The sequence below is a fragment of the Phaenicophaeus curvirostris genome, chromosome 7, assembly GCF_032191515.1.
Source record: "Phaenicophaeus curvirostris isolate KB17595 chromosome 7, BPBGC_Pcur_1.0, whole genome shotgun sequence".
Lineage (NCBI taxonomy): Eukaryota > Metazoa > Chordata > Aves > Cuculiformes > Cuculidae > Phaenicophaeus > Phaenicophaeus curvirostris.
This window is the reverse complement of record NC_091398.1, coordinates 2273542-2301150: the sequence shown is the minus strand read 5'-3', so window position 1 is coordinate 2301150 and position 27609 is coordinate 2273542. Positions and strand designations below refer to the sequence as shown.

General features: G+C 44.3%; 1 protein-coding gene across 4 annotated transcripts in view; it reads left to right on the top strand.

Annotated features, from left to right (window-relative positions):
- The window catches only part of ERBB4 (erb-b2 receptor tyrosine kinase 4), a 600803-nt gene that overhangs the window by 319383 nt on the left and 253811 nt on the right, over positions 1-27609 (top strand). For all 4 annotated transcript variants that reach the window (XM_069860563.1, XM_069860561.1, XM_069860564.1 and 1 more), the window contains exon 3: positions 19886-20072. In XM_069860563.1, the coding sequence (XP_069716664.1) occupies positions 19886-20072 (187 nt within the window). The remainder of the gene's footprint in view (positions 1-19885; positions 20073-27609) is intronic.

The following is a 27609-nucleotide window of genomic DNA, read 5'->3' as shown; positions in this document are numbered from 1 at the left end:
TGTTTGTTGCCAAAAAAATGCATTTTAGAACTTAGCATAAACTCAGTTATCTGATTCTAGCACGGCTTAGTATTTATTAGGAAATATATGGCTTTTTTATAGCCATTGTTCACCTTAGGGAGAAAATAAAAAAGTGGAGAAAGGCATTTTATTTTAATAGCACTGACTTCCTAATCTAAGCACCCCCTACTAGCAGCTTGGTTGTGGAGTGGAAAGAAATAGTGGATATTACCATTTATCCTTTGTTATGGAACACTATCACTGCTCTCTATCTCCATCAAGAAAGCCAGGCGATAATTTACTGCTGCGGACGCTGAGGGATATCAGCTCCCAAGCCACTCCAGTTCAGGTAGTTTGTCATCATGAGCTTTAAAGAAGGTAAATAAGTTGATTAAGGGGGCGTATTTGTCAAGTCAGCGTTTTTGCCCACCTAGAAAGCAAATATCCTCTTTCCCTTTCTCCTTATCCGACCCTTGCCTTTCTTGCATTGAGTTTTCTTGTGCACACAAGTATCTTTGATAAAGAGTCACTTTCTTTGCTGTGCCTCAGAAATAGCAAGTGTGATATATATGGAAATGTAAATGATGTTGATTAGCCAAGTGCCATAGTTTGAGGAGAAAAGTTCAATCAGAACATGAAGAGCAAGAAGAATATTTGGTTGCTCCATGCACGATCAGCTCTTCAGCAGCTGCCGGAGAGGATCCTGCTAATGCTCAGAAGAGCAGTATATAGGAGAGACAGTAACTTTTAAAGATGAATTCCTGGTGTAACACTGTCTTTCTACAGTATTGTGTTCACAATTGCTCAATCTCTTCTGACGGTTCCCACATTCTGTAGTTCATCTCCAAAAATTCTTAAGTCCGCTGAGTAAAGTAAGTGGAGGTTGGATGGGGCTTGGATCCCCTGATCCAGTGGGAGGTGTCCCTGCCCATGGCAGGGGTGGGACTGGATGGGCTTTGAGGTCCCTTCCAACGCGAAACATTCTATGATTAGGATACTGAGAGCACTGAATGCTGTGTGGTGATTTCTAGAGCTGGTCACTCTGCAGTTAGGCTTTGAACAAGTCTTCAGGGCAGACCTTGTGGCTCTATTTATTTACAGACACTTTGGGCCATAGCAAAACTTCATCATCCGCCTTGATCTGCTTCAGGTGGACCCTCACTGGCTACAACCCACCACAATGTGCTGCACTGCGCTGTGATTCATTTTTGGTTTTCAGAGAATAAGGCAATAGTCAAGCACCTAGTAAGTTACGTTCTGGAGATGGGAGACTTGAGATGCTTCGTGCCTTCAACCAGTGCAGTGCCATCTAGACTCATCCAAGGGTTACAACAAGAATTTCTTTGTAATAAAGCAGGAAATGTGACAAGGCAGTAAGGACATAACCCAAATGGGATTCTGCTGAGACCCTGGCCTCAGAACATGAGCCAGCCAGAGTTTTACGTGAAGCCCAGCTTCAGAGAAAGAAAGGTAGCAGAACTTTTTACCCAAAGATGCTTGTCTGGCTAAATCATTTTCCCTTCAAAATACTCTTAGCATTTTGAAGGATGATGGAGTTTGACACAGTAACATTACCCAGGGAAGACATCCTGAGGCAGAAAAGAAGACATTTCCATCTGTGTTATGACAGCAGCAGCTGCCTGTGGTCATGTACTTCGCAAAGCAGAGACAGGCCCACTACTTGCATGGTTTGGAGCACGTTCTGAAAGGCAGAATTCAGAAAGCATTTAGGCACACGCTTTTGCTTACAGAGCAAGGCTAAGTTCTTCCAGCCCGTGCCCACGCGGATGTCCCTCCATCCCAAATTGCTGGAGTTTCAGTTCCAGTCTTTTCTTTGTGAAAACCTGAAGTCTCCTGGCTGTAGCTGGCCTTAAAATGGTTCTTTGTTCTCCTGCCTGAACCAAGAGCAAGCCTCTGCCGAGGAAGAGAGGCATCTGTGTGGGGGAGCTGGCTACAGCTACGGTGAGCACGGCAAAGCCTCTGGGAACACGAAAGGGAGTTCCTGATGTTTTGCTGCAGTTCAGGAGCTCCCCACATCAGCTCTGAGCCCATTTGCTCCTCTGAAAGTCAAGCAGTTCCTTTTGCTCAGCGTGTCACATAATTGCTAATATTGAAATACACATTCAGTGTTGACGGTACAGTTAAAATTAATCCCAGCACAGCTTTCCTAGAAAATACCTGCTGTGAGGAGCTGTGCAAGCAGGCAAAGCTCTTTGTGCGTCTGCCTTTTGCAGGCACACATACGTGCACACCTACAGTCCCATCGTGGGCTCTAACCAGTCCTGTTCCTCAGGTGTCCTGCACTGCCAAAAGCGTTGGCTTGCTCCTGAAGATTTTTGGTTCCATGAAAGGGCATAGCAGGAAGATAATTATTTAAAACTATTGGGAGTTGCTTTGAAGCAGCCTGTGATTAAATGTAAGGATTTCTTGTGGAACAATGAGGTAAATTTGGCCTCGGGTATCTCCCGCCATTTCTTGACCCCAAGGGGGGGATGATGAATTTCTGATTTAGAGCGATGCTTTGTTAGAGTTCTGTCTGGTTTAATTGATTCAGCTTTAGTTATAAAACTCATCAAGAACAGCCAAAACGAAGGACACATGTTAATTTGTAGGTGTCCCATGAGTTAACTTTGACTCTGGTAGAAAAGGGAAAAGCAGTTTGCCTTGTTGTTAGGAACACCAGGACGTGAAGTGACATGAGAATAAGCCTCTGCCTTCCAGCTCTTTGTCTCATCTGTGTCTTCTAATATTTAAAACGAGGATGGTAAAGGCAACGATAGTGAAGTTTCTCCAGTGGATGTTATCCCTTAGACCTTGATGCCATGTTGAGAGCCAGGAGACCCTTCTTTGTTCCCTGAATGTTGCTGTGAATCAGATCGTTTGGGTTATTTGAGTCCCTTGTAGCCATTTGTACCCTTTTGATAGTGTTATGGCAAGGCAAAGCTGTTGGAGCGTCAGTGCGGTAATTATCTCTTTAGATAGGGAGTGCTTGCTGATTCTCAGATGCTGATGAGGTGGATTAACCTTAGTCTTCGAGCTCCACGTGAGCCTGACATGAATTGGTAGAAAGACAAGTTGGAAGAACCAGTGAACCTTCACTGGAAATGCCAGGATGACTGGGATTTGTCATGCAGGGTGTGCAGATGTTAACACGGGTTCTGTTTTAATGAGTAATTTGAAATAAATGCTTACATGGAACAGCCACTTTCCACCTCTTTTCACTAAGCTTTAAGCCTTGACTTGCAAAGATCACAGCCATTTTTCTGTAACTACTGATGATTTGTGTTTTACTCCTGACTTTGTGACTCCAGTTCAGTTAAGAATTCTATTATGCAGCGTAAGGACATCGTATGACACAGACCTTTCCCTTTTCTGGAAAACTAACAGCCTAAGTGGACAGAAGAGGGGAAAAAACCTGGCAATTTTATGAAGGCAAAGGAAAATTTCCTACCTCCTCTCTTGGGCATTTTATCAGAGAAGCAAAGAGGTGAACTACTAGGGAGGGAATAGAGAGCCTCTAAAAGAAGAGGAGCTAGAGAATCTGGGCTTGGCTACTTGAATGTAGCAAAACAAGACCTCAGGGGTTATGTTAATTGCTGTCAATACCTGGGAGCAGTTTGAACTAAAGGACAGCACAGAAGCAAATGTAAGGTAAAATAAAAACCTTTTGCTTTTGAGGAGGTGTGGGCAGGTGATAGTTCCCTTCTTTCTTTTCAATAGAAGCCAAAGCCCAAAGATATCACTACAGACTTTTAATGTTTGCACCAGCAAATGTAATTAGGGTCTGCGAGGGTTGCATCCTGGGTGGAATTTATCCCCTGCTTTGTAATGCTTTAATTTGGTATCAAATATTCATGGACCAGCAGGGTCAAATAGGGCTAGGAAAGTGCTGTGACAGACCTTGGCGACGTAGGATGCTAAAGTATTCAGCCGAAAGGTCAGCCATCCATGGGAAACCCATTAGGAAAAATACCGTAAATACCTCGCTGCGTTTGGGAGTCAGAGCTGAACGTGAGCCTCTCCTGCCCCCGGCGTGTGGGACGCGCGGAGTACGAAGTGGAACACAGGCAAGCTGGCTCGCTCACACACGCTGTTGGGAAAGAGCAGACAACCAAAGTGCTGGGATTTGGCTGGTTCTAGAGTTACAGATAGAAACTGTGTTGAAGCCTGGAGGTGTGTCATGCACCTAACAAGTCCATCATGGGTTTAAGGGAGAGAAAAGGCTGGTTTTGAGACATCTTGGCAATGTCTGTGTGATCCAAATGATATTTTGGGCTCCTGAGAAACTTAGGACACGATTCAAAGTGTGTGGTCTGGTGGGAGGTGTCCCTGCCCATGGCATAGTTCGGAACTGGCTGGGCTTTATGGCCCCTTTCAAGTCAAACTGTGCTATGATTCTATGTTTCTATGTTTGTTGGCTTCGAAGGATGAAGGCTTACACCGTCCAACTTAATGCTGACAAAACAAATTTATTCTATAAATGAAATTATTGAATTAAGTCAGTAAAACTGGATGGATCCATTCATTCACTAAGATGCTTTTGAGGTCTGAAGGGTGTGTTCGGTGCGTCTGGTGGGCAGTTGGGAAGAGGGAGTTAAAACGCAAGGGCAAACACAGCCTTTGGCCAGAGGAACCATGCAAGTATAATAACTGAAATTCAGAGCAGGGAGTAACGAGCTATTGGATATCAAAGTGTCTCCTCTCTCTAGGGCTGTGAGAGGGAAGAGGAGGAGAAAAATCCTTGGGTAAACAGGCTGTGGAGCAGTCTGGAGAGAGCAGTTGTCTGGTGGCAACATCTGGGAACGGGTGGTAGTTTAGGAAATCACATGTGTGGATCCAGGGGCTGTCACGGAGTGTTCCAGCTACGTGCTCCATCTCCAGGAGTAAGACACTCCTGACCTGCCATCTTCTGGTTTCACAAGCACCAGTTACTACAAGAAGAAGAGAAATGGGTAAAAAATAAAAATAAAAGTGCTTTGGAGCCAGACATGCCTGCAACTTTAACATGTTATTACACCTGCTGGTTGAGCCCTGAAGTCAGGCTGGGTGCTGTGAGATTGAGAACTGGTTGTGCTCAAGTGAGAAAAAACTGTCATTTCAGCCTGGATTTTTCTCTTTTCTCACAGCAGTGTGAAATTCGGTGAGAAAACTGCCTGAGGATTGCATCTGTAGACACACAGACTATCTGAAGATAAGATATTCTGTAGGAATACAAACACACAGTTCTTTGTTGGTTTGCATATAGGTATATTTGTATATACATATAAAAACTACCTGTATGTGTGCGTGCATACACACACACAGGTCATGCAGAATATCCAATGACATCCTGGCTTGGATCAGAAACAGCGTGGCCAGCAGGAGCAGGGGAGTGATTGTGCCCCTGTACTTGGCACTGGTGAGCCCACACCTCAAATCCTGGTTCAGGTTTGGACCCCTCACTACAAGAAGGACATTGAGGGGCTGGAGTGCATCTAGAGGAGGGAACGGAGCTGAGGAAGGGGCTGGAGGACAAGGGTCACGAGAGGTGGCTGAGGGACCTGGGGTTGTTTAGCCTGGAGAAATGGAGGCTGAGGGGAGACCTCATCACTCTCTTGCTCCCTGAAAGAAGGGTGTAGAGGGGTGGGTGCTCTCGGGTAACAAGTGATAGGATGAGAGGAGATGGCCTCAAGCTCCACCAGGGGAGGTTTAGACTGGATATCAGGAAATATTTCTTCACCATAGGGTTCTCGGGCCCTGGCAGAGGCTGCCCAGGGAGGTGATGGAGTCCCCGTCCTTGGAGGTGTTTAAAAGCCGGGCAGACGAGGTGCTCAGGGATCTGTCTGGTTTAGTAGAGGACAAGTACGGCTGGACTTGATGATCTCAAAGGTCTTTTCCAACAAGCGATTCTATGATCTGAAATTTCTGAGGGCTCCAGAGTGGCAAAACCTAATTCTGCAAAATCCTCAGGCTCCTTTTTAGAGTTAAATTAATACTGGTGTAATTAAAATGGTAATACTATTTGTTAAAAAAAGAGTCTTTAAATAATTCATTTTCCTATTGGTTATGTGGGGTGTGCTTAGGTTCAGCAATTATGTGCTCAGTAAAAGCAGCCTCTCCTGTAATGATTTCATGATAATCTGACCTTTGCTGGTCCCGGCTCACAGCAGCTGGCACTTTCGGTATAGTTTACAGACTGTAAAGTAATTAATGGCTGTGAAATACCACTGCTGGCCTTGTGATGTAGTTTGGTCCTTGAGTGCTCTCTTTCTCCTGAGCCATCTTTTCCTTTCTTTTGTTCATGACTATTTAGCGACAGACACATTTTCAGGGTTGCTACCAGCCAGCTTCCAACTTTGGGCAGAGAATGTCCTTGTTGGAAGAGAGATCTTTACTGGGCATCGTAAAGCCTGTCTCGGGTGACCATCCAGCCCCCTGCATCCTCTTTCCAAGGCAGGATATGTCCCCAGTGAGGTCAATGGGTATGGTGAAGTCTGATCTTGGATGACCTCTCAGCCCCTTGCATCCTCTTCCTGAGGGAGGATATGTCCCTAGTGTGGTCAATGAGGATCTTGAAGCCCAGTCTTGGAGAACCACTCAGCCCATCACGTGGCCTTTCTGAGGGAGGATACATGTTCAGTGTGGTCAGTGGATATGGTAAAGCCTGGCCTTGGATGACCATTCAGACCCTGTGCCCTGTTTCTGAGGGAGGATAAGTCTCCATTGTGGTCAGTGGGCATAGTAAAGGTCTTGGATGACCTCTCAGCCCCTTGTGTCCTCTTTCTGAGGGAGCATACATCTCCAGAGTGGTTAACGGGTATGGTAAAGGCAGGTCTTGGGTCTTAGATGACCTCTCAGCCCCTTTTGTCTTCTTTCTGAGGGAGGATATGTCCCCAGTGTGGTCAGGGAGCATGGTGAAGCCTGGTCTTGGGTGACCACTCAGCCCCTTGCATCATCTTTCTGAGGGAGGATATGTCCCCAGTGTGGTCAGTGGATATGGCAAAGGCTGATCTTGAGTCTTGGATGACCTCTCATCCCCTTTTGTCCTCTTCCTGAGGGAGGATACGTCCCAAGTGTGGTCAGGGAGTATGGTAAAGCCAGGTCTTGGATGACCATTCAGCCCCTGTGTCCTCTTTCTTTTCTGAGGCTCCAACCCCAGGTTGCTCAATGGTGTTAAGGAGGCAGGAGTGCTCAGGTTTCGCCCCCTCAGCCCAGACTTTGCAATTTCTATAGTTTTTGGACGCAGCCTTGGCTCCCTTGGGTGCAGCGCTGTGTGTCACCAGTGGATCATCAGGTTTTGGGGGTCTGGAGCGCTCCTGCTGAAGGGCATATCCCAGTGAGGGACGTCCTGATGAGCACCCTCCATTTAGGGGTTCCAAAGACATAATTGAAAATCTGCCATGGTTAATTTTATTTAATATTAACTACAATAATACCTCTTGAAAAGCTGTCTTTCAGGGAAAGGTAATAAGGGTATTAATAAAAACAGGTGAAGAGGGAATGCTTTTTCTTTTAGCTCAACGTATTATTTTATCATTGTCAATCAGCCAGGAACTCCTCTGAGATTATTCTTGTATAGTTAATAACGTTGTTTCTGTGATGACTTTAATGACTGAACCTTTCTTCCATCCTTAGCTATGACAATAACCACTCTGCTTCTCCTCGTTCAACAAGTTATGGTAGGTGGTTCAGTACATTAAGGAACATTATTAAATACAGAGGTTTCCTCTAATTAAGCCATTGGCAAAAGACTGCTTGTCCAATCATTTGCTGGTGATAAGTATTGAAGGAAATAATGTTGTGTGCAGTGTTACACTTTTCTTACCATGTTTGCCCTAAAAAAACCCCAAAATTATATAAAAATAAAGCAGTAAGATTGCAAATTCAAGCACTCAGAAATTAGATCATACCACAATGACAGCTGCCTGAATCTGCACTAGGAAAGACGTATTCTGCCGTCTCTGTTCCTCATCACCAGCAAGTTCTCCTTTCCTCTCTGATCTCTTGCCCTGTTCCCCATCTTTCCCTTTCATAAAATTACCATTTCTTGCAGACTCTTAATTTCTAAGCTTTATAGAAATTTTATATTGAGAGCAAACCACTTCTAGTCCTCTTGCTGGAAAAGAGAGTAATTGTTTTTTATAATTTTTTTCTAACACCCCCTCCATAACCTCGCCTGTAATTTAAACAAGAAGAGTTGTTTGTCAGTCTTGAGGGAACCTCAGTTTATTCATTCAGTAACAGCATGTGGGAACAATATTGTATTTAAGGTGTTTGGTTATTCTCAGGGTGCTGGTCAGACTGGATATTAGGAAATATTACTTTATCAAAAGGGTGGTGAAGAACTGGCAGAGGCTGCCCTGGGTAGTGGTTGAGTCTCGTTCCCTGGAGTGTTCAAAAAGCACGTGACCATGGCACTTGAGCGTCTAGTTAGTAGGCATGGGGATTGGGCTGACAATTGGACTGGATGATCTTGGAGGTCTTTTCCAACCTTAATGACTGTATGATTTTTAAAAAAGCCTCCATCTCCTGTAAGATTGTGTGTCTTGCTCAGTTCAGGAACCACACAGGAAATGTAATGAGTGGGAGAAGTTTTTAACATGACTTCTTGAAGAAAAGGAGTGGAGTTAATGTAAAGGAAAATCTTATCTTGCTGATAGTTCGATCACTGCAGACTTGAGATTGTTTTCCTGGTTGGTGGCACCCTGCGTTATCTCCAAGTCTGGAGTTTACGTGTCCTTCCTAAAGAATATTTCTGAATTTGAAAATTGGATGCCTTTACTAATTGCTTGCATCTTATAAACTGTGGATCTATCCTTGAAGAAGACTTTAACAATTAAAGCCTGAATAACAGAGCTATTCTCCAGCTTCTCGATAAACAAAACAAAACCACAGCTTTAAAAATTACAAGAAGCCTCTTCACTTTTTATCTTAATGGAACTAAACCTAATCAAAAGCCAGCGATTAATGAATCTCTCCAGGGTTTCTGTTCTTGAAAAGATTAGAGTTACAAAGGCTGGAATAGTTTCAATAGGTAGGTGTGATGTTGAGCTCAGATGATCCATTTGTGTATGCTCAGCTAGAAATAAGAGCCGCTAAAATCCAGTATCGGGATGAAGATTCTCCTCTTCAATGAAACCTGACAAACAGTCATTACTTCCTCCAATATTCACTAATTTCTGCGTGCAAAAATGTCCTAGAGTGCCAATAAAGTTGGTTCCTTGCAGGAAATACATTTGAAATCTTTATTAAAGAGTGGTTGTGGCACACGTGAGACAAACTAAAAGTATGTTTTAAGGGAATAGTTTCTTGGGAAAGGAAAGCAAAGCTCTAAAGCTAAGCTAACCACATTTTGAGGGCTGTGCAGTCTGTTATTTGCTTCCTACAAAGACCCAGAAGTCCAGGCTGAGGTTGTTTAGCTGAAATTTGGCAAGGTTAATAAATTTTCACTATGTGTAGTTAGTTCCTTCGTCCAAAAATAGAAACAGCCCTTTGATTTCAGGAGTGGCTGGACACCTTCACCTGCAATCTGAATAGAAAAATAGAGAAGCCTTGTTGATCTGCTCCACCTCTGTACCAAATCTGTGGGATGTTTAATTCATTCTGTCTCGCTTCAAGGAAGGGAAATCATTCCAACCAAGGGCTCCCATTGCTTCCAAAGTAGATGGTGGGGAAATTTTAATAAATGAGTTTAATTTATCTGGCTAACTATAGACTTTGCTGTGATTTGTACCAACTAACCTGGCTGTGTACTAGGGAAAAAGAAATCCCAAAGTCTGATGCCCAAAGCCTGTCATGCATCGTATATTAAATGAACAAACAAAACCTCCTTCTACTGTTAAATGCCCACAAAATATTCCTAGGATCTTTGCAGGCAGCTTACAGCAGTGTGTAAATCTGTTTTCTAGCCTGCACCCTGTTTGTCATATGTATTCTTCCATTACAATTCTGATCAGTTGCTTGACCTTTCATAACAGTCGTGGGAAAGACATCCTTTGTCTCCTCTCTGTTTTGTTCCCTGTGTAAAACTTCATCCACTTGCTGTCTCAGGTTGCGTTTTAAGCTGGAGAAGCTGCGAGTGCTTCTGAGCTGGGAGAGAATGTGAGCATCAGTTCTGCTCCTCCTCCTTCTCTTCCATTTTCTTTCTGTGGGAAGGAGACTTGGACGTGGATGGGCACCCTGGCATCCTCCAACTAGTTTTGTGATCCAGAGGACTAAGTTAATTGGATATTAGGAAAAACTTCTTTACTGAAAGACTGGTGAAGCATTGGAACAGGCTGTCCAGGGGAGTGGTGGAGCCTCCATCCCTGGAGGTGGGTATTTAAAAAAATGTGTAGACGTGGCACTTCAGAACATGGTTTAGTAGGGACGGTGGGGCTGTACTGATAGTTTAACATGATGATCTCGGAGGTCTTTTCCAACGTTGATGATTCTGTGGTTCTAAGTAAGTGCCCCCCCAAGACTTAATTCAACTTAGACACAAACCAGAGTATCAGGGGGATTTAGTGCTACAAGTTGGCATGATAAGGATCTGAATGCTTTTGTCTTCTTTTGTAGATGATATCTTGTTTTGCCAAAAGAGATACACCAACATGGTTCTGTCCACTGACATCTTGGGATGCTTGTGGCAGTGCAGTCAGCACTTTGTGTCAATACCAACATGATGCTTTGTGCAGTGAAGGTAGGAACAGGGGTCAACGCTCCTTGCTTGCATTGTTAGGAAGGCACCTCTGCTCTGATAACAATACTGTCTCACTGCAAAAAAGAACTGCTGCCCCGCTCTGCTTCTGTAAAGGAGTTTCTGGCGTTGGTTTGGTAAGACAGCCCTTCCTTTGTGAAAGTGTCTCAAGACCCTTGAATGTGCTCACAGCTTCTCAGAGGCTTTGGCTGTCTAAGGCAAATTGATAACAGGGAGTGTGTTTTCCCATGGTTATTACTTTCCTAAAATCCTTTCAGTGCTTGTATTACTTTGTTTATGATGTAGCAGTTTGTGCAATTTTATATTGCCTGGAAACAAACCGTGATTTACTTGATTGTAGCTCCCAAATGCAGAGAAAGCAAAAGGCATCCATCTCTCCGGGTGGAAATTCTGTACCTGGGCAGCTACGGGCTGATGCGCTTCGAGTTGCTGCAAAATGTAGCTGCTAATACACAACACAAACGGTAAAGCATTTTGAAACAGCATGATGCTCTTATTGTAGTCTTTCTAATCTAGTTTATGACTAAGTTTTTCCCTTGGGAGATGATACAGTAAGCCTTTCTGGAAATCACTCTGCGAAGAAGTTGAAGGCCAATCAGGTATTAGAGACATAATGTCAAAATTCTTATTGGCTTGCTAAATATGTAGTCGTCTGTAGCTTTCGTTGGGACAGAAGGATGCTAGCTGTGAAGACTGGGTTGTTACGGACCAGAGACTTTGTCTAAGTCATAACGTTTCTCAGTATAAACATCTCAGGATTTATTGTGCACTGAGGCAGCTCGCGTACCTGAGAGTTAGACACTCCCTAAGCAGATACACAAACAGAGGACTGATGTTTTTGGAAAGCATCAGGAGGACTCTCAGATGTTTATGTGATCCTGATCAGCTTCTCTGTTCTATGATTTTTAACTGAAAAATGGGCAAAGACATGGTGCGAGCTGACTCCTGAGCTTAAATCTAGCTCAGTCAACATGGAGAGTTCTTAGATATGTGTTTGGAAACTGTATTTCAAAATCTGAAAGCAAAGGAGGAATTTTTTGGTCCTGTTATTTACTTATTAATTCTATTAAATGTTCCAGTTTCCACATTATTTTACTATTGTTTTATACTTCGTGTCCCGCTTTGTTTTCCCAGAAATACTTCGCAAATTGGGTCAAGATGTGTATTTCAAAGGCTTCCTGTGGTTTTGTCCATCACCATCACTTATGTGTTATTTATGGGGCTTCCTTTCCGAATGCCAGATTTGGGTACTGATCTACAGTTTAATGGATTCTAGTCTGGCATTTGTTTTGCCTCTAAGCCCTCCCTAGACCCTTCTGTAATGTCAAGTAGCTCAGACTCATCCTAACGTGCCACATGTATGCAGCACTGTGATTCCTACATCAAACTCAGTAAATAAATAACTACACAGCTAATTTTACTTAGCGTACAAAAAGATCTGCTCTTGCAATAACAAAATGTAAAGACCAACCATTCAGAAAACAAAGCTTTAGTTCAACAACTCCCAAGGTGGATTCTATAAATGATATGGCCAATTCTTCACTTAGAAATTTCCAACGGTTTTAACAAAAGATGCATCAGGCTGACTGCTACTTTGTGTTTGAGGAAACACAGTGCACTGTTCAATCCATTGATCTGCTGCTTAGGATATCAGTGATATCATATTTTGTTACCGAAGAAGACTGAATCTGTGTGCATGAGTATGATTTAAAGGTTCTATCAGCTGTCTTGGATACGGAATCACAGTTCCATTCTGCAGTCATGCAGCAGCACGAGGCTCTTCATGTACAGCTCTTAACAAAATCACAACCCAGCCCTTCCCTTTGCCATCCTAAAGCAAACTTAGAGACTAACAGAATTTTTTTTTTTTAGTGTTCATGGCAATAAATCCTCTGCAGCTACCAGGGCAACTTCTGTTACGATACACCACTTGCGTCTGGATCAGGCACCAGAAAAGTGTTTTTCACAATCTGTGTTCTGATATTCATCAGTGTGCTAAAACTTGAGGGTTTTTTATTGAAGCATGTACAGTGTATCAGAAAAACCACTGGTGCTCAGAAGGGCTTAACATCACAATTTCGCAAGCGTTGACATAATTGAAAGATGCACACCGTGGAAGGAGACAAGGCAGGAGCTTGTTGTGGAACAAAATTCCTTGTGTGCCTGCTCTGTGTTAGGTTTGACATTGTCTCTAAATGGAGTGGCCTCTTAGGCATGAGAAACGTCAGCATGTACTATAGATTTCTCATGGTTATTGATGGGGCTTGAGAAGCTGGAGACAACCACATGCCTGCATCCCATAAACGTGTCTTCTGAATTCCTTTGAAAATATCAGTTTATTATGTAATTAAAAATCTCTAGGTATCAATGAGCAATGCATGGAAGAGATAACTGAGCTCCATAAATTGCAAGAGGGAGGTTATATCCACATTTTGGATATTAGTGTTTCCCTTAATGTTAGCACTGTAAGTGTTGTAGCTGCTTAGAGGCCACTTTGTGATTATTCAGGAAATGCTCATTTTTATTTGTGACAATGAAAGATGTATCGCATTGCATGCAAAGTATGAAAAAATAATGAAATAATGAAAATTAATTGGTGATGTTTTAAATTACCAGCACATTTGCAAACATACCTGACTGAATTTAGGGAATATGGATATTTTTATATTGTATTATGATATTATATATGATATAGGTAGATATTATTTTGAGGCCCTGGCCCAGGTTGCCCAGAGCAGTGGTGGCTGCCCCATCCCTGGAGGGGTTCAAGGCCAGGCTGGATGGGGCTTGGAGCCCCTGATCCAGTGGGAGGTGTCCCTGCCCATGGCAGGGGTGGAACTGGGTGGGCTTTGAGGTCTCTCTCAACCCAAATCTTTCTGTGATTCTGATTGCCCTGAGAATTTTTTAAAGTCAAGCAAAACCTGTCTTTGCAGTATTGCCTGGTTTCCTCAGAATACGTTCAGGAAACAAAGTTGGCTAGTTGGGTGTTGCACACTTCTAGGTAGATATAAATGCATACTTTTTGATTGATCAGAAAGCAAAATGTGAAATGCTCTTTTCAACTCAACTGGAGATGTGAAAGGAGACAACAGGGTAGTAATTATTTGCATTCATTCTTTAAATTGTGACTTCGCTGCAGCTGTTAACCTTTGTTAAGGTGGAGAAAAGGATGTTGCACTTAGGAAATATTTTTCCTGTTGTATCACTTAGACATCTGACTTTCTTGTGACCTGGTGTAGTGTGACAAATTGCACAGTTCATGTTGGAGGGTCAGCCTAGCTCCTTGGATCAGAGTCAGGAGACGTCTGTTATCTGCCGGCAGCTGAGTCACTCGAGGAGCCTTGCTGCTGCCTCAGGAAATGGATATCCCCTGAAAATAGAACTTACTGTATTCGCAACAGATGGGATGAAAAGTGTCCACTTAGCTTATTCCCTACAGATATCTAAGTTAAATTTCCTTACCCTTTCTGTTACCCTTCTTGTGCTGGAGCAAGAAACCCCTTCTTTATGGAAACCCTTCTGCCTCCTTTCCCCAGTAGCTCTCTGTCTTTCCTCCCCTGGGGAAAAAAGGAAATGCAATTGAGTGCCAGAAAAGCAAAAACAGAATCACACAGAATCACAGAATAACCAGGTTGGAAGAGACCCACCAGATCATCGAGTCCAACCATTCCTATCAACCACTAACCCATGTCCCTTAGCACCTCGTCCACCCGTGCCTTAAACCCCTCCAGGGAAGGTGACTCAACCCCCTCCCTGGGCAGCCTCTGCCAGGGACCAATGACCCTTTCTGTGAAGAATTTTTTCCTAATGTCCAGCCTGAACCTCCCCTGGTGGAGCTTGAGGCCATTCCCTCTTGTCCTGTCCCCTGTCACTTGGGAGAAGAGCCCAACTCCCTCCTCTCTACAACCTCCTTTCAGGTAGTTGTAGAGAGCAATGAGGTCTCCCCTCAGCCTCCTCTTCTCCAGGCAAAACAACCCCAGCTCTCTCAGCCGCTCCTTGTACGTTTGTCTTTGTCTCTGGAGTGAATACACTGAATATATAGAATCATAGAATAGTTTGGGTTGGAAGGAGACCTTAAATTCCATGAAGTTCCAACCCCCTGCCGTGGGCAAGGACACCTCCCACTGGATCAGGGGCTCCAAGCCCCATCCAGCCTGGCCTTGAACCCCTTAGGTCTTATTTTTTTAGTGTTTGGGGCTCAAACTCATTTATTGGGTTATCTTTACATCCTGCATTTGCGTTTATTGGTTCTTTCCAAATGAGATCAAGGCAGACACGAAGCATGTTCAACTGTTTTGGAAAAAGGCAAAATGAACCTAAAAGATAATTAACGAGGGTTCCACCCGCGGGGGCTGCTGCAGGTTGCTGTTGCTCTTACTCCCGTGCTGGAGTCAGATGAGGCAGGATGGGGCTTTGCCGGCTCAAGTTCAGTGACTGGGTGAGGAACGTGTCTGCTGCTGAAATAAAACCCCCCAAGAGAGCTCTCATCAGTGCTTCGGCTGCGGTGTAACCTTCCCAGGTGGATGCTAAGAAACCTTGGTAGTGTTTATGAGAAACATCAGCTTCCCTAATCATTCATTGATCTGTTGTTCTGGGCAGACTGATGAAGTTTTCACTGTGATTTTGCTCGGCTTCGCTCAGATTTGTTTGACTTGAGCCGAAAGACGATTTAAGATGACAAGGAACAATCTTGCCTTTTGCTCCTGCCTGACAGGATAATTCAGGCTTTGCGGTTGGGAGCTGAAAACGCTGTACCTATGCTCAGCTAATAGTCATTGTAATTAGGGGAACAGCTTGTCTAGAGCTCCTTTTTGCAGTTCATCACCTGAAAAAGAATCTCTGAAGTACTTTTGGGTGTCATTTTAGGGCCCAGTGTCTCTGTTTGCCTCACTGCCCGCCCTGAAAGGACGGCCCTGGCCTCACTGAGGGGAGGGCGGGTGCTATGAGGCAGCGCCTGGTGGGCAGCAGCCACCCTGGGCAGGGCAGCCGCTGGACGTGTGGCCTTGGACGGGTCCATTATCATCAAAGATAGGTTTAGAACTAAAGAATTGCCTGTACTGGGGCTAGCAGAGGCTGTTAGGAGGCTGATCTGCAGGCTACTGTGCCTGTTTTTAGGGACAGCAAGCTGTGGAGAACAACTGCTCATCTCTGGTCCAAAAATGTACATGAAGAGCTTTTCTGTGGTAAATATTTCAGACTTGAGTCCTGTGGCTTGGTGTGCTTGTAAAGCACCTCTTGAGGCTTTTGATTTGTCAAGGATTAATGCGTATTCTGGGCTTTTTCCCACTCCTATTCCTGCTGGAGTCAAGCCCTTTCTTACTTGAGGATCTGCTACCTGACAGCCTCAGTCAGACGAGCAGACATGGCTTTTGAATCCTCAGAGGTACAGAATCATAGAACAGTTTGGGTGTGAAGGGACCTTAAAGATCACCTAGTTCCAACCCTCCTGCCATGGGAAGGGACAAGTCCCACTGGATCAGGCTGCCCAAGGCCCTTTCAACCTGGCCTTGAGCCCCTCCAGGGCCGGGGCAGCCATCGCTGATCTGGGCAACCTGTTCCAGGGCCTCCCCGCCCTCACGGTGAAGAAATTCCTCCTTCTGTCTAGTCTCAATCTGCCCCTCTCCAGTTTATACTCATTTCCCCTCATCCTGTTACTCGAAGCCTTTGTAAACAGCCCCTCCCCAGCTTTCTTGTAGCCCCTTCAGCTATTTGAAGGCCACTATAAGGACTCTTCGGAGCCTTCTCTTCTCCAGGCCGAACAACCCCAACTCGCTCAGCCTGTCCTCGCATGGGAGGTGCTGCAGCCCTCAGATCATCTTTGTAGCCTCCTCTGGACCCGTTCCAACAGCTCCATCATCTCCTCATCTGCTTCCGAATGGTCAGGCAATCGCTTGGAGGGCTCAATGAGCAGTGTCCCTTGTTGCTTTGTGCCTGGGAGGCTGGGGTTTTCAGCCTTTTCAACTTCAAATCTGTACCATCCTTCCTGCTGCTGTATCCAAAGAGCTTGAGGGAGCCCAAATGCATTTACTGAGGCAGCAGGAGTGCTCTGGGAGCCTGAGCCTGCCCCTGCCTTGCCTGATGGCTTCTTCAGTTAACAGGTCACGTCTCGAGGGCTGGAAAGGTGAGGAGGAAAGGCAAAATTATGCTGGACAGGAATTCTCAGTCAGAATCATGCTGTAACGGGAGCAGCTGCAAAATCACAGCAGTCAGAAATCAAGATTGGAGGGTTCCAGATTTCATCTGGTTTTCCTTATCAGAAACTTTTGGTTTTAACTCTGATGGTGATTCATCTGCGTCTTCCCATTCCACTTATAGGTTATGGGACTTGAAAATTAGTTATTTGCGTCCTTGCCTCCCTTTTATTTTCCTGTGGGACTGACTCATGGGAGATGTATTTTTGTGAGAACTTCCAGCCCAAGCAGGAGAATTAAACCAGGAGGTAGGTGATGCTCAAGCTACCACCGCTCTGAGTTGCTCCACCTCCTTGGTGGGACGCAAATTAAGGCTGAAGCAAAAGCAGCTGAAATAGAGCACTAGGATACCTGAGCTTAGCCCGGAGCGTGGGATACCTGAGCAGGAAAGTGTTCAGCCTGATATACAAAGGATGAAAAGTTCAAATCATGCCTAACCTTGGCACGAGGTGCAGAGGAAGAGATCAGGCTGTCTGATCCTGTCTGGCATGAGGATTTGCGAGTCTGCGTGGAAGCCAACAGGCATCTTCGCAGTGACTCCAACAGGGCTTGGAGAGTGCTCCAAGTGGGCAGGTATCCATTTTTACTAAGAATCATGTCAAAACTTGCAGTGACTGGCAAAGTGACAGCGCTGGCCAGGAGTGGCCAAAACCTGAGCTGCTTGCTGCACTTTCAGTATGTTTTTTCAAGCTGAACCAGTCAAAAAAAACCCCCCACCATCCTGCAAAACATTATTGCTTGTCCTTTTTCAATCAAATTTGGATTGAAAAAAAACAATAATCCCCCAAATTAATATAACAGGCTGTTAGATTTGGTCAGTCAGGTGGCTATGTGATAGTTAATTAGAAACTCTTTGGTTTATTTTCATAGCCATACTTTGCAAGGCTTAATGGGGCAGTTTCTCCAGCAAATAAATAGGTGTTTTAATTTGATGGAAACTGTGTGACTGAAAAGGACCCTCTGGCTTCTCAAAGTACTTACCATAATTTTTCATTTCAGTTGGATAAACCAAACAAATAACGTACAGGACTTCTTTGATATGAAGCTTTGCTGCTGAGTGTGTGTAATTTCACTGCCATGGTGAATTTGGGCCCTTTCAGGTGGACTTGCTGTTTGGCAGTAAATAAGACATACCCTACAAATAGAAAACGTGGTTATAGGTGACAAAAATTGACAGGGAGGACTTGGTCAGATGCAGTTTTGGAACTGGTTTTAATTTTTTTCAAGTCATTTCCAAACTAACCATCCCTTTAAATTAATTAGAGCAATCACAATATCCCTAGAATGTCAGTGGAGAGATCGAAGCTGTGAGCATAATGTTAATGTTTCCTAAATTCTGAAGAGAGACTAAAAAAGCCAGGGTAAGTGAGTTTATTTGTACAATGAAAACCAAATTCCTGACCAAACTGGCAAAGCTGAAATATCTGAAAGCAAAGAGCTATCATGAATGTGCTGGAAAGCTTCTGATTATAATGGAATCAGTGTCCCGGGGTATAATGCAGCTCTACATTTAATATTGAGCTACTGAACCGTACTTCTCAACCTAGCTCAACTCACTGGGTTCTCATCAAAGTCCTGTAATGACTCTGTGCTCGATTTAGATGCCAGGCAAGTCTTGAAATAGCTCCAGAGCTTTTTCAGCAGCATCAGCTGAGTACAGATGTCTGACGTAGAGCCTGGAGCTTGTGGCATATAAATCCTTCCTTATGCATACTGCCACGCTTGTTAATAATCTTACGAGCTTTTGAAAACCTAATTAAAAGGGTCTTAGAGTCATAGAATCATGGAATAGTTTGGGTTGGAAGGGACCTTAAAGATCATCTAGTTCCAACCCCTCTGTCATGGGCCCCTCATGCCCACCTCCCACTAGAATATATGTGTATACAGTGTTTTCAGGCTGTTGCAGGCATGGAATTAGGTGAGATTTGAATACTGTGTTTGAGAGACCCTTTCCTACGTGGAGGTTCTGTTTCTGGGAGCCTCCTTCAGCCTGTGCAAAGTCCTGATGAGGATAGTGGGGCTCTATGCAAGTGTTGAAACAACACACTTTTCAAAAGCATTTCAGGTTTCTAGGCTGTTTATTTAAATTACTTAGAATGAACTTTGTTTTCTAAATCAGCACACTTAAAAATATTTTTTTTTTCCTAAAAACATTTTAGATCTGTTAGCCTTTTTGACTTTGAAAAACTGTTTCTAGTTAATGGGGTGCTTTTTCCCTTTACAACCCAGGCAAACAGTTCCTTAGTACGAGCAGGAGGGTTTTTGAGTTGTCCATCTAGAGCAAATAAAGATTTCAGTCAACACAAAGGTGCTACAGTCATTTTGCTCAAGGTTTTGCTGCTGATTTTGATCAAAGTCTGGGATACACGGCATGTATGGTTCTAGCACTTCAAAACAAAACTTGAAGTTGAATCTTTGCAGATATTCAGTGATTGATTTCCTTTAGAAGTACAAACCTGGATGTTCATGAAGATGTGCTTTGTCTTTATTTATGCTCCCGAGCCTCCCGTTTCTGTCATCTGATCTCGTTTGATGGTGAGATCCTCCAGAGATGCATCTCTTACCCCGTGTTGTCTCCCTTCAGTCTCACCCTGGAATATCCCGTACAGCAGGGAGGTATTTGCAGGCAGAGAATCTTATCTGAATGTTGGCATTGCCCCAGTGCATTCTGCCCGTGTCCCACGGAGGCCTTTGACCTGAGCTCTGCTTTGGGTTCTGCAAAGTCATCCTTTTGTGCATTTTTAACACTTGTTGTGGATTTCTGCTCAGGTTGATAAAATCGAGAAGAACGGCAGCTATTTTTTTTTCTGCTTTTTAAATAACTCTCTCTAATAAACTCATTTAAATTGAAACAGAAAAGTACTTGAAATCAGTAAGTTGAAAAAGAATTTCTTTTCCAAAGTTGTGGTTTTTTCTTGGGTATCAGCATCTCGTATTAATACAACCACAGTGTGAGAAATTCAGAAGAATTTAAAAATGGACCCTTTCTAACCTGTGTTTCATTTTTGCCTTCCAGTCTATCCGAGAAGTCACTGGCTATGTTTTGGTGGCTTTGAATCAGTTTGAATACCTGCCACTGGAGAACCTGCGCATCGTTCGTGGGACCAAGCTCTACGAAGAGCGATATGCTTTGGCGATATTTCTTAACTACAGAAAGGACGGTAACTTTGGACTCAGGGAACTTGGCTTGAAGAACTTGACAGGTAAGTGAAGCTTGCGAATGTGATGGATTAATTGCATGAGGAAAAAAAGAGCTCGTTGAATATTTGCCCCAGTGAATTTGCAGGTAACGGAGGTACCACAAGAGGCTGGCAGTTGTACGTTGTTTGAAGGGTTTGTCACTACTTTTTTTGGTTCACAACTGTAGTTTTCTTGCTACTGATTAAAGGCTGTATGCGGAAGTCATGCCATGGGCATATTTGAAACAAAAATGTGTGTAAAAAAAGTAGATTAACTCTTTTCTTAATTTTGATATCGTGAGCAGGTGGGTTTCCTTGTGATCCTGTGTTTTTGCATGCATGTTATTGTTTTTCTGCCAAGTTAGCTTGGCTTTAGCATCTCCCTTGTCTCTGCTTCACTGGGGGCTGGGGAGAAGGAAGGAAGTGGTAGGGAGAGGCTGTATCTTTCGTGTATTTAATTTTGGAACTCCCTTTTCTAAACAAAAATAGTGCATTATATATAGTGAGAAAAGTGCTTATTTTCTTGAGACAAAAATATTAGTCAAGTCCATGGTTTTGTGTTAGTCTGTAAGTTCAGGGCTGGATTGTGATGTGATGTAGATGAACATTTCACTTCTGCTGGCTGAGGAACTACAGTCAGTGGTTTGGGAGATTAAAAACTGGCTAAATATCACTGGTCCGTGACTCAGTATAGTGCAGGTAGTTGCAAACTCTTTTTAGGGAGTTCATTGGAAGTATTTTATTTATAACTGGTTCCTCATCAGCTCTGATGTTTTCTACCCTACGCTTTGGTGAATGTGAAATGGCCTTATTTCTGCTGGTGGCTAAATGCTGCCTTAAAATCACTGACCTGAGCTGGCTGTGAAGTTTGAACCCGAGTGCAGAGAGCTGGGAGCCTTCTGAACTATATTTAGGCACCCTTCACTCTGCTTTTTTTGTGTCACGGTATTCAAAGTGCTTACAGTTCCCCGTTGTTCAAGCCTTGCCATGCTGTACAGCTAAGCTTTCAAAAAAAAGGAGGGAAAAGAAGAATGAAACAGTTTTGGCTGACTCTTTCTGATCGTCTGTTTCTTCTGGTGATATTTTTAATACTTTTCTTTACTGGGACTACCATATCGGAGCGCTTTCCAAGGTCTCTAAATCCCTGCCATCGACTAGTTCTCTCTGTCCTGTCACAATCCAATTACTTCCCCTTCTGATTCCACATTTCTTTGTGATTTAGGGTGTTCACTGTGACTGTCTACGCCTGCATATAATGCAGAGCCACAGCAGAAGGTAATTACAGTATTATCTGTCTCTATGTATACTTTTTAGTGTTTGTGGGTCTCAAAATGCTTTATTAAAGACACTAGGTTGGATGAACCTCAGACAGGTGAGATGAGGCCAAGGCCGGAGGAGGACTGGAAATCTTTCCCTTTGAGTCTGTTGTTCCGCTAAGAAGCAAGGTTTATGTTTTTGGTGCTTGCTTAGTTGTGGCTTTGCTGCTCAGTAAGGTAGAAAAACCTTATCTTGTAGGCTGCAGCTCAAGATTTTGTGTTTGAGCCGGCTGCCCTATGTACGCCAACAGGCAGTTCATCTGACTCCGGAGAGTCTCACTGGAAGCTGCTTTTATGCGATAGGAGCAGCACCACAACTGCCTAGCAAAGGGCTTGGCTTTCTTTTCAAGCTTCACAAGAAAACCTGCTTTAGCTCAGCCTCTGAATCTTTCCTGAGATGAGATCATCAGAGCCCCTTCATCTGATTTAGGTGTTTATAAAGTCCTCTGATGGGATTATTTGGCTCAAAATGTATTGTTGTCTCTTGGAAGAAAAGTGCCCTAATAACACTATCTTGTCCCCACTGAGCACTTAAAATAGCTTCTGGGTGCTGAAAATGAGCCAGCGCGTGCTTCAAAGTACCCTTAATATTTTCTAGATAGCGTGAGCCAGGGCCTCAGAAGCCTCTTCAGCAGCTGCTCTTTGACCAGTTTGGATAGTGGTTAAGATGCACCTGGCTATTTTAACCCAAACCCCGCTTCTTGTTGCAAACGCCCTCCCTGAAGCATATTAGTACTTGATTTTCCTCACACATCCTTAGCATTAGTAGCTGCATAAAAATAACTGGTGGGTGTGGGAGTCGGTGATGTTGCAAAGGTGGGATGGATCTAAACCCATCCAACAGCTCCATATTTACATCAGAAGCTAGTGGTTTGTTATTAAATTCAAGACGAAGGTTGCATCCTTCAAACTTTCTAGTCCACTGCAGACTTCAAGCGATGGACTTTGAATGGTTTGTCAGTGAAATATAAACATAACTCTTGCCTTGCACGTGAAGAACTGTCTTCTGTGGCCTTACGCCTTGTTCAGAGAAGTTTGGGAAGTTCTGTTCTTATTTGTGCAGTGGCTGGATGATGGGATCCTGAGGGCATTCCTGCCCAGTACTGCACAATATACAAATACAAACACTACTCCCTATGTTCGATGGATTGAAACTGCTCTCACCTCACCTGCAGGTTATCCTCAGAGGTAAGCAGAGACAGGGTTTCAGCTTCCTGTGCAGTACCCTTGCGAGTGTGGTGTTAACAGCTGTGTTTTTATTGTCAGTTATGTCTTATCAGGTTTTCATATTTAAACTGAACTCCAAGTGCTTTAATTTCCTCCCTTAACCTATAAAAAAATGACAGCTACGAAGGCAGTTTTATCTTGGACCAGAAAACATGATCTAGTTCTCACTCATGATGTCTGTTTGTGTAGCACAGGCCAGGGCCGCGTCCTAAAATCCATGTGACACTTGCAAAAAAATCTTACCTATAAAATTTCTTTTGTTACAAAACCTCAGTCGTCAAAGGTTCCACGGAAGTGTCAAAACCAAGCAGACATTGAACTAATGAAGTGACTGCTGCCATCTCAGCTGGGCTCATCTCAGCTTGCAGATTCAGCTGCCAAGCAGCTTTAAAGTAGAAAGGAAGGTTTGACACACTGAGCATATTATTCAGCCTGAGATTAGCAGAATAACTGAGTCTGAGGGGGAAGGTATGGCACCTTCTTCCCTTCATTGCCCGTGAGCTGGTGCAAATCGCTCCTGTCTTCCCCAGGTAGCCAGGCAGTCAGCCTTAACTTCTCCAATGAAAGGGCAGAGTCATTGTTCACACTTTGAATGCTCCAAATATAGAGGATACCTGATGGCTGTGTTTCGTTGTGGCATTTATCTTCATGAGTGGGGAGAGAGGGATAACTTACAAGTGCCAAAACCACTTACAAAGTGTCCCATATTTTCCTCTGAGTGAAGATGAATAAGAGAGATCTACAGCAGATGATGCATCTTTGACTGAGCAGTGATAATCTCATCTTCACTATTGGTCCTAGGGATGGAGGTTTCCCCTGCCTGTGGCTGTGAAACCCCTCAGTTCCTTTAATAGAATGAAATGGACTTGGCAGAGATGATTTCAGTAACCCCAAAAAAGCAGCAAAATCTGCTATTTCTTTTTGCTTCTTTTTCAGGAATGCAGCTAAGTGATAAATTACAATAGCTGAGGTTCAAGTGACAAATGTGTATTGTCGCTGAAAGGATTTGGTCAGCAACAGCCAAAGAAAGGAAATCGAATTTGATGGGCAGGAGAATCATAGGGAAAGGATGATCTTTACGGGGTGTAGGAAGTGATCCATTGCAAATTCCCTTTAATACAGATGGTTGTAACAGGTTCTATTTATTTAAAGTTTGATTAAATTTATTTTTAATTCTTCTCTAAAACAAAACTTTAAAGTTCTGTGATTGTTTCTATAACATTTTCAGTATCTTCTGCCCCGACAAGAAATCAGAAATGCTAACGGATGCTTGTGGGGGCAAGGTGAAGAATGGCATCTCTTAAGGAAAAGGTTGCTTTGCAACCAATTTCTTGGGTTTGTTTTTTTTTTTAGCAAGGGCTGCTCCTTGACTATAATAATAAAGCTCAATCAGGTTGGAGGGGAGGGCATGAGACAAGGCAAATCTCCTTTAAGTTTTGTTCACTGTGCACATTTTTGATCTACAACTCTTCTGGAAATCTAATTTATATACCTGCTCAAGCCCTGAGCTCCCTCAGTGTTGTGTGACTGCTCATAAAGTATTTCTGTGGCAGGGATTAGGACCACTTCCATTTATTAATTTTTTTTTTTTATTTCATTTATGCCCCCGTACTCAGCACTGGTGAGGCTGCACCTAGAATACTGTGTTCAGTTTTGGGACTCTTGCTGCAAGGAGGACATTGAGGGGCTGGAGCGCATACAGAGAAGGGAACGGAGGTGGGAACAAGGGTTGTGAGGAGCAGCTGAGGAACCTGGAGCTGTTTAGCCTGGAGAAGAGGAGGCTGAGGGGAGACCTCATGGCTTTCTGCAGCTCCATGAAAGGAGGTTGTGGTGAGGTGGGTGCTGGTCTCTTCTCCCGAGTGACAGGGGACAGGATAAGAGGAAATGGTCTCAAGTTATGCCAGGGAAGGTTTAGGTTGGATATCAGGAGGAGTTTTTTTCACAGGAAGGGTTCTCAGGCCCCGGCAGAGGCTGCCCAGGGAGGTGGTGGAGTCCCCAACCCTGGAGGGATTTAAAAACCAGGCAGATGAGGTGCTCAGAGATCTGGTTTACTAGTGGACAGGTGTGGCTGGATTCAATCTGTAACATCTTTTCCAACCAAAGGATTCTGTTATTCTATTGTTTGGTCACAAAGCCCCCAGCCTGTGTCAGCAAGACCTTTCCCTGGGCCACATGCACGACACCGCTGAGTTCATGATGTTCAGAGATGCAAACGCCTGCATATGACCCCCGGCCTGAGCGGACGAGACTGGGGTTTGCTGATTCCTTAATCACTGCGGCATCTTACTGGTGGGGCAAGCTGTGAAGAAAGCAATATGTAACTTGCCTCAGGCTTCCTATGCAACAGGTGGGCACCGAATCGCATCTCTAACCTCGGAGAGGTGTTGCTAGGATACATGGAGGAATGAGGAATTTGTTTAAAACTCCCTCCGGTCTCCTTGCGTGCGGGGCTGCTGCAAGAGTTTCCTGCCCTTCAGCAGCTAGCTGTGGGGGCTGTGTGACTGCCCAGGAGTCCTTTCCCTGTATCCTCAGAGCTGCACGGGCCACAGGGGCATTTGTGTCCCAGCACATCTCTGCTGTGGGCAGGAGAAAAGGGAAAACACCTCGAGATGTCTGTGCTTCCCTTGGGAAAGGAGGGATCTTCTGTGTGGTGGCACAGACTGCAGGAGCCCAGTGCAGGACCTGCCGTGGGTTGCGTATCCTCACCTCGTCCCAATGGAATCATAGAATCACTAGGTTGGTAAAGACTTCTTAAATCATCGAGCCCTACCATTCCTATCTGCCATTAAAGCATGTCCTTGAGCACCTCGTCTACCTGTCTTTTAAATACTTCCAGGGATGGTGACTTCATCACCTCCCTGGGCAGCCTCTGACAGTGCCCTGTGATGCTTTCTGTGAAAATTTTTTTCCTGATATCTAGCCTGAACCTCCCCTGGTGCAGCTTGAGGCCATTCCCTCTTGTCCTGTCCCCTGTCACTTGGGAGAAGAGGCCAGCACCCTCCTCTCTACAACCTCCTTTCAGGTAGTTGTAGGGAGCAATGAGGTCTCCCCTCAGCCTCCTCTTTTCCAGGCTAAACAACCCCAGGGTCAAGGCTCGTGGCTGTCCCCACACTCATAAATGCAAGCGTGCCTGCTAACACATTTCTGCCTCCTCTCGCCCAGGATTAGCCTGTTTCCTTGGAAAAAAAAATACATTGCCCCATTCCAGCTACTGCTCTTCTCAGATATTGTAGGCATGACTTGACAGCCGGGAGAGACCGGAGACCGATCTCAGCTGGCAGTCGGTGCGCAGCCCCCCTGTGCTGAGCACCGAGCAGGGATTCGGGCTGCTCCTGCCAGTTGGCATCAGAGCCTGGGAACGCTTCCAGGTGCTCCTCAGCTTTACGGCTGCAGATGCTGCCCCAAGGAATCCCAGATAAGGGATCCAGGCTGAGGAGCCACTGCCTGGAGCAGGCAGAGAACTGCTCATGGGTGGCATCAAGGCACCTTGGTGTATTGTGTAGGGCCAAAAATAAATACTGGTTTTGAGCCCCAGGAGATGTACGCTCATAAATTGATTGTGTTCAGTATCAAGAGTGGGATGTTGTTCTTTAAACTTCAGTTAGGATGGAATTTTGCACAGGCTCTCTGAAGGTTTTGGGTATGCTTTTGTCATGCTAAATGGAATAATGAATGTCTGTGGTGCTTCACAACCTATTGATCAACAGTTTATGTTCTTTCTGTATTTCGAAGCACTTACTGTTTTCAGTTCTGTCTCTGGTGCTGGAATGTGCAACCTTGTTTGGAGTGATTACAGCAAGGAATTAGACAAAAAGCTTACCATAATAATAGTGTATCGGTAAATGTTTTTAACTGAGAATTCTAAGGATCACTCAGAAAGCTGATTCCTGATGTCTCCCTGCCTCCCAGTGTTTTCACATACACTGTGAAATGCAGAGTGGATTGCAACTGGTCTAAAAGAATTCACTGAAAGCAATACATAGAATCTTTGCCATCAGCCTCCAATGCAATGCAGCAGGATAACTGCGCGTCGCACAGCTGCTTCTGCAACAAAACAGGGCTTAAAATCCTGGGGAGAAGAAATCAGGCCAAATCCTTAGCTGGTGTAAATTGACTTTCTTCCTTTGACTTCATAATGAACTGTAATTTAAATTGCCCTTTACTTCTTCAGTGGATAATTTAATTCATGCTTTAATTTAAAAGTTAACTAGTGCCTAACTCCCACTTAAGCCCTTTTAAGGATGCTGTGTTCAGGGTGCTCTGTCAGGATTAATACCAGCTAATGAGAGGGGACTCCAGGCACGTCTGCACCACGCAGCGGGGCTCTGAACAGGGGTCCCTGAGCTAGCATTGACCCCAGCCAGCTTTAGAAATGGTGTTTACCACACTGCTTGGGTCCTGTGCACACGCACAACACCGCGACAAGGTGGACACAGCAGACTGCTCCTCTCTAACTCTGGTCTCTGCAAATAGAAGCCAATCAGCCTGGTCTTTCAGGGTCTGAATGATGTGGCTGCTGGGTAAAGAAGGGCAGTGGATGGGGAGGAAGGAATGAGGGCTAGAGCAGGCAGAGGGAATCCTTCCCAGCCCTGTGGTGTAAACTACACCTCTGTTGATTTCTGTTGTGAATCATCACTTCTATAACACAGCCAGTAACACTTGCCTGCTGTAATTAGACTTTTGAGACTTTGTTATGAAAATGCTACGTGGGAGGATCTGGCATGATGTAGAATTTAACTTTTAACACTGATAAAAATTAGTTTAAATGTCATTGTAAAATACATCCAGATATACTGATAATGCCACGTGAAATAATGTCATTTGTTCACTTTTTCTCAGCAGCTTCTCCTCTTCACCTCTCTGCAGTAGTCCTGTCTGTGCGTTTTTCAATCATGAAGTAAGAAATTCTCCACGTTCCAGAGGTGCGAAACACTCTTTAGCTTTTTAGAAATATGGGCAATCAAGATAAATCCAGTAATCCCGAAGGCTCCTAGTAATGGAGGAGCTTTGCCTTACTC